The 6,811-nt window shown below is 44.7% G+C and overlaps 1 protein-coding gene across 2 annotated transcripts in view; it reads left to right on the forward strand.

Annotated features, from left to right (window-relative positions):
* The window catches only part of LOC103742099 (apolipoprotein L3), an 18,402-nt gene that overhangs the window by 7,470 nt on the left and 4,121 nt on the right, over positions 1-6,811 (forward strand). For both annotated transcript variants that reach the window (XM_008843073.1, XM_017800608.1), the window contains one exon: positions 3,475-3,601. In XM_008843073.1, coding sequence (XP_008841295.1) covers positions 3,475-3,601 — 127 coding nt within the window. The remainder of the gene's footprint in view (positions 1-3,474; positions 3,602-6,811) is intronic.

Raw genomic sequence — 6,811 nt, forward strand, 5'->3', positions numbered from 1 at the left:
TCCTGGAAGTTAAACTGAGAAGCGTGGTATTTGAAATATTGCTCTCAAATTTAAGAACCTCCCCAACAGATGCACTATAGCGTACAGAAATCACAGGGTCTTGAAACATGCGTCTTCAAGATAATGTCAGAAAACAGATTGGCCAGTCGGCCTTGAGTTCAGACCCTGAGCTTTCTGCTTCCTGGTTCAGCTGTCACTTCCATCTGAGCCTCACCTCCTCCTCTGAAATAAGAATATTATTGCCCTTGTGTGGACACACTAGGAAAGGCATCTTACTCCACCAGCTTCACACACATAAATATGCTGTCCTCGGTCCTTTCTCTGTAATACCTAACTTCCACATCCCAGGAAACTACACACTTTTTAAGCAAATCACTTGGACAGGAGCCTGACCGCTGCTGGCCTGAGAATATTTATTTGCTGCTTGTAGACCTCATACCGTGTTAATGTTCGGTTGTTTCACCTAGCCATGAGTGAGTGCATTTGCTACTGGATCGGCAAATAAAAAAGCACTGTGTCCTGTTTGCCTTTTCTGTGCTTTCCTTTCCTTCCCCTGGCTTCCTCCTCCAACTCCACCTCTCCCAGTCAAGGTCTTACTATGCAGTCCAAGCTTACCTCAAACTCTCAGTCCTCCAGCCTCAGGGATTATGGACCTGGACCTCATCTCAGAATACCCTTTGTCAAAAACTAGAAACTGTAATTAGTTGAATAACTCGACCAACTAGTAGAGAGCAAGTCTTAAATATTCTTAAACAAAAAAATGATAAATATTTGACCTAATAACATATCAATTACCCTGAAATATCACATGGTAGTCTATGAATACAAACAATTGCTATAGGTCAATTAAAGTAGAAAATTCAAAACTCACTTAAAAATATTTTTTAAAGCCAGATGTGGTAGTACACACCTTCAATCCTAACACTCAGGAGGCAGAGGCAGGCAGACCTCTGTGAGATCAAAGCCAACCTGGTCTACAAAGCAACCTGGTCTGGCCAGCTGGGGCTACAGGGAGACCCTGTCTCAAAAAAATAATTATATATTTTTTAAAGATTCAACTTCTGCAATTAGCTAAGTGTTTGTATGTACATTTGTGTGCATATATCCACATATAAAATAATCCAGGAACACAGTCATTCTTCCTGTGTTCAGCTAGCTCCAATACCATTGACTCATTTTCCTTTTTCAAATGCTGCTCTTGGGCTGGAGAGATGGCTCAGTGGTAAAGCACTTGCCATGCAAGCTTGAGGGTGGGAGTTCAAATCCCTAGGACCCCATGTAAAGCCAGCACAGTAGCTCCTGTCTGCGACCCCAGTGCTCTGATAGGGAGACAGGAGGCAGAGGGACAGGATGATCCCCAGAAGCATGCATGTGAGCTAGCCCGGTGTATGCAAAAGAAAAACAACAGAGGCTTTGTCTCAAACAAGGCAGAAGGCAAGAACCAACAACCACGGTTCCTCTGACACACACAATTTGGAGGGTGGGGGACAGAGGGGCCTGGACCTCTACCTCACATTTTAATTTCTTAAGAAAACAGCCATACTTCTTTCCAACAGGAGATTCCCTGCCCGCTCCTTGCAGAAGGGGGCTCTGAGCCAGGGCTGTGGGGCTCTTGGGAGGAGGACCATGAAAGGTTCACACCTTCATACCAGCTGTGTTGCCAGCAGAGCCTTCTTGCTAAGGTTGATCTGTGTGGGCTGCATGAGACAGGGAGCAGGGACAGTCATTTGTCACCCAAGCAGCCACCTTCCCAGCTGAACTGCACCTTCAGTGCAGCAGAGGCCTGGGAGGCCAGCAGCTGTGGCTGCTGGATGAGGGCCCTGGAGATGGGAGTCAGCTGTCACAAGGCAAGTAAGCTCCTCTTCAGGAAAGGGACAAGGTAAGATTGAGGTAAAGACAAGTTCTCATTGTAACCTGCTAATGAAATCTTCTGTTCCAATTATTCCATTCAGTGACTTTTGATCTAGTTCTTTCACATTAACTGCTATCTCTATAGATGGTTTACCAGAGGAAGCCAGTTTTGTTAATGTAGATAGAAAACTTTTATATTTCTTCAAATTTTCCATAACTTCCATGGCAGCTATGAAGGTGATGATAGCCCCTGGGATGGTGAATCAAGGTGTCCCTGTCTGAACCAGCTCTAGCAGTTCCCAGGGAGTTCCACCCCTGTGTGGATGGAACCATCTAGAACAATCTGAGGCTATACCCTGGGAGAATGCTGTGGTTTACAGTAGGCTGTACCTTCATCTGGGCTTGAGACATTTACTTAATTATGATAGTTGGGTCATCTGCTTTACAATAATAACTGTTCCAGAAGCCTGTTCAGTAATGATTTGACATGTGGAGCACTTGTACGGGTTGCAGGGTGGGGTGCCATGGTGCTCTGAGACTGGGCCCCAGCCTCTGCCTGCATCTGGGCCTGGGCCTGCAATTAAGCCAGAACCTGCTGATGGGCTAAAAGTCAATTCAAAGGCCATGCAACAGGAACATGGTGAATAGAAGCGATCACTGGGAGCTGAGGCCTAGCTATAAGGTTCGTTCCACTTCCTGGGACTGAAAGGCTCTTTTTTTTTTTTAGTTTACAGTAGGCTGTACCTTCATCTGGGCTTGAGATATTTACTTAATTATGATAGTTGGGTCATCTGCTTTACAATAATAACTGTCCCAGAAGCCTGTTCAGTAATGATTTGACATGTGGAGCACTTGTAAGGGTTGCAGGGTGGGGTGCCATGGTGCTCTGAGACTGGGCCCCAGCCTCTGCCTGCATCTGGGCCTGGGCCTGCAATTAAGCCAGAACCTGCTGATGGGCTAAAAGTCAATTCAAAGGCCATGCAACAGGAACATGGTGAATAGAAGCGATCACTGGGAGCTGAGGCCTAGCTATAAGGTTCGTTCCACTTCCTGGGACTGAAAGGCTCTTTTTTTTTTTTTTATTGCTCTGACTGAATATTTTTCATTTCTCTGCAAAGCACCATGGCACTTCCCTGGTACAGTAGTCTTCTCAGGTTGCCAACAAAAATGGAAGGGAGAGATTAAGACCTTCACCTATGACTTCATTTAATCTTAATTTCTTTCTATTTCCAAACACAGTCACTGGGAGTTAGAGCTTTTACATATGAGTTTGAGAACACAATTCGGTCTCCACCACTGGTGATCCTATTTAAAATACCCAATGTGGGGTGAAGAGATGGCTCAGTGGTTAAGAGCACTGAGTGCTCTTGCAGAGGACCCAGGTTTGGTTCCTCCCATCCACATGGTGCTAACAATTGTCCAAACTCCAATTCCAAGGGATCCTACAACATTGGACATTGTACAACATGGTTTCATGCACTTAAATACATGCAGAGAAAACATTTATCCACATTAAAATGCAAAATAAAAATGCCCAAAATGACCTTTAACCACCCTGGGCTCTATGTCACATAAGCTCTTACACACTGCCCTCTAACCTCATTCTTTTTCCTTCCCAACTAGAGAGAAAAACCTTCACTGAGCCTTTAATTGAGCATCTCCTGGACACATGGAGCACAGAGGACATGCAGCTCCTGTTGACTGAAGGGAAAGCCTGGAAAACATTGGTGGCAAAGGCTGACTTGCCCAGGTGACTTCCTCGGGGCCGAGCAATACCAACCAGAGCCCATGCCTGGCTGTGTATTCTATGCATGCATACCCCTTCCAGGCAGAACAAGTTCATGGGATTCAGGACACCCCTTCTCAGAAAATATTTCCCCCATGGTATTCCCTAGCATGGAACAGCCTCCATTCCTGAGCTGATTGCTCCCAAAGGACAGAAACGTTTATATATTATATCCACGTGACCCCGGCTGAACTTCAATGGGACATTAACATGATGCATGTAAATGGCTCAGCATGTGGCTAGCATACAGTAGGTGCTCAATGAAAGTTAGCTTTTAAACTTTACTAAGGAAACACTTATGTTCCAAAGTTCACACTCAGCCATTTTTCTCCCCATCTGAGGAATTGTACAAACACAGCGGGATCCTTATATTTCCTTAGAGGCTGGGAACCCAAAGTACGGTTGGACAGAGCTGGGTTGGACTCTGTCCCTGCCAAGCTTTGAGGCTTATTATGCCTTAAAGACTCAGATTTGCTACCTACAAGAACAGCAGCACAGTCTGATAGGGCGTGGTTGTATTGGTTTCTTTTCTCATGTTATGATCAAACAGAAACAGCCTAGGGAAGGATTGATTTTACTCGGTTTCATATTTTTCAGTCTACTGTGGCACTATAACAAAAGAGTTTGCTTTATGGGGGGCAGGAAACAGAGAAAGGAAATACAGGAAGGAGCCAGAGCAAGATATACCCCCCTTGAAATACCCACAGTGACCCCCTTCTTCCAGGTTGGCCCCAGCTTCTACTTTTAACCAACTCTCAGTAACGCATCTTATTATGAATCCATCCAAGGATAAATCCATTCAGTAGATGAGAGCCCTCATGACCTAATCCTCCTTGGAAATGCAATTACAGACACACTCAGAGTGTGCTCTACTAATTAGTGTTTCTCAAGTCAAGTTGATGATTAAGTTTAACCATCACAGTCTGCCCCTTGTCACCTTGACACCCAAAATAGAGCCTTAAACCATACATCCCACCTCTTGACTCCAAAAGGGTTGTTTCCATTTTACAGTGCAAAGTGCAGTCAATCTATCTCCATGAGACTCACAGTCTTAACAGTTTCAAAATAGTTTAGTTGCTTGGAAGGTCTCTCCATCAGTGAAGTGCTATTGCACAGTCATGAGGACCTGAGTTTGGATCCCCAGCACCCAGAGAAAAAGTTGGACACGGCTATGTGCACCTACAATCCTGGTGCTGAGAAGTATAGACAAGAGGATTTTAGGTCATGCACAAAATATAGACAAATTATCTGCCAGAACATAACATGACTGACCTCCATCTAGTTCTAACACCTCTTATGCCTCTCTGAAACCTCCAACGTCTGGCCCTCTTGTCCACATTCCAGTTGGCATTTTAATTTTCTGAGCTCTCATCAGAATCACCTACTAAATTATGGTTAAGGCACTGTAAGCTTTTTCTTCACCAAACTCATCCAAGTTCCTCCCACAAACCGGTTTCAAACGCTTAAGTACCACATGGTCAGGTTTACAGAATCCCACATTTCCAGTACCAGTATTCTGTATCAGTTTTCTCAACACTAGAGCCAGTAACAATGAGAAACAAGTGAATGGAGGAAGGGTTTATGCTGCCCATGGTTTCAGTCCATTCCATCCAGCCTGAGGGGGAGGGTGTGGAGCAGATCAGTTCTTCTCATGGAAGACAGGAAAAAAAGAAAATCCAAGAATGGGCCAGGGTAAGATATAGGTCCCAAAATATTCTTGCAGTGACCTACTTTCTCTAAGTAGGTCCCATCTTCTACTTCAGCCAACCTTCAATAATGTCATCATATTCTGAAACCATCAAAGGATCAACCTGTTCATTAGGACATCAACCTCATGATCTCATGACTTATGGAAACCCATCACAGACATACTCACAGAGGTGCATTAAACAGAAGGGCAAGATAAAATTTCATCTGATGGTTGGGCTAAAGAGATGGCTCAGCAATTAAGGGCACTGGCTGTTCTTGCAGAGGACCCAGGTTCAATTCCCAGTACCCACAAGGCAGCTAACAACCATCTGTAACTCCAGTTCCAGGGGATCCAACCCCCTCTTCTGACCTCTGTGGGCACTGTACGACACAGGTGCCTTTACACATATGCAGGCAATATACTCATACACATAAAATAAAAATAATAATTACATTTTTAAAAAATATACTGGTGAAGATCTAAAAATAAGCTATGATGTGGTAAGCCCAAAGATCCATGGACCAGTGTAGGAGCCAAAGGTCCTGACAGAGCAGGAGTGAGCCCAGAATGAAGAGAGTTAGAATTCTGGGGCAGCAGAGCTGGGAGAAAAGTGAGGCAAAGGAGTCAGTGAAGACATCGGGTAGAGTGCAAACATGAACCTAGCAGAGGGTAGATATACTGGTGAAGATCTAAAAATAAGCTATGATATGGTAAGCCCAAAGATCCATGGACCAGTGTAGGAGCCAAAGGTCCTGACAAAGCAGGAGTGAGCCCAGAATGAAGAGTTAGAATGCTGGGGCAGCAGAGCTGGGAGAAAAGTGAGGCAAGGGAGTCAGTGAAGACATCGGGTAGAGTGCAAACATGAACCTAGCAGAGGGTATGTGAGAGTAAGAGAGGAAGCTGCCTCTCTCCCTGCTTTGATCCCATCCCTCATCATCATAGTGGACTGTGTTTTAGTCTTCCCTCCAATGCCTCTTGGGCAGGGAGATCTCAAGTGCCATTGGAAACTCTCTTCTACTCTGTATAGAGCTCTTTGCATAGAGCCAATGGGAAGGCCATGTGGTTTAATGACACCTTCTAAAGGCAGCATGACTAGCTGATGATTCTGTGTAATTCAAGAGAGTATGAGGAGACCCACCAAGTCCCTATCGCAACAGTAAATACCTTCTCTATTATTTTGTCCCAATTCAGGTTATTTAAGGCCTTAGAGATTCATACTGCTGGATCTGAGTCTCTTGCATCTTTGCACATGGCATTGGTGTGTATACATGTGACACTCTCCAGCTAAATTTTCAACCTGGTGACTTCCATCAGTAAGTCCCTGAAGGCTCAGGTGTCAGGAGTGGGTAGAGAATCAGTGTACAGCCCAGCCCAATGTATAGCAAGTCTTAAATGTTTCTCAGTCAACTGGGGCAAAGATCTGTTGTCTTGACCTTCAAGTGAGAAAGGAAAAGACATCAGGCACTAGAATAGAGCAGACAGTG

This window comes from Nannospalax galili, unplaced genomic scaffold, assembly GCF_000622305.1.
Source record: "Nannospalax galili isolate Female #2095 unplaced genomic scaffold, S.galili_v1.0 scaffold39, whole genome shotgun sequence".
NCBI classification, from domain to species: domain Eukaryota; kingdom Metazoa; phylum Chordata; class Mammalia; order Rodentia; family Spalacidae; genus Nannospalax; species Nannospalax galili.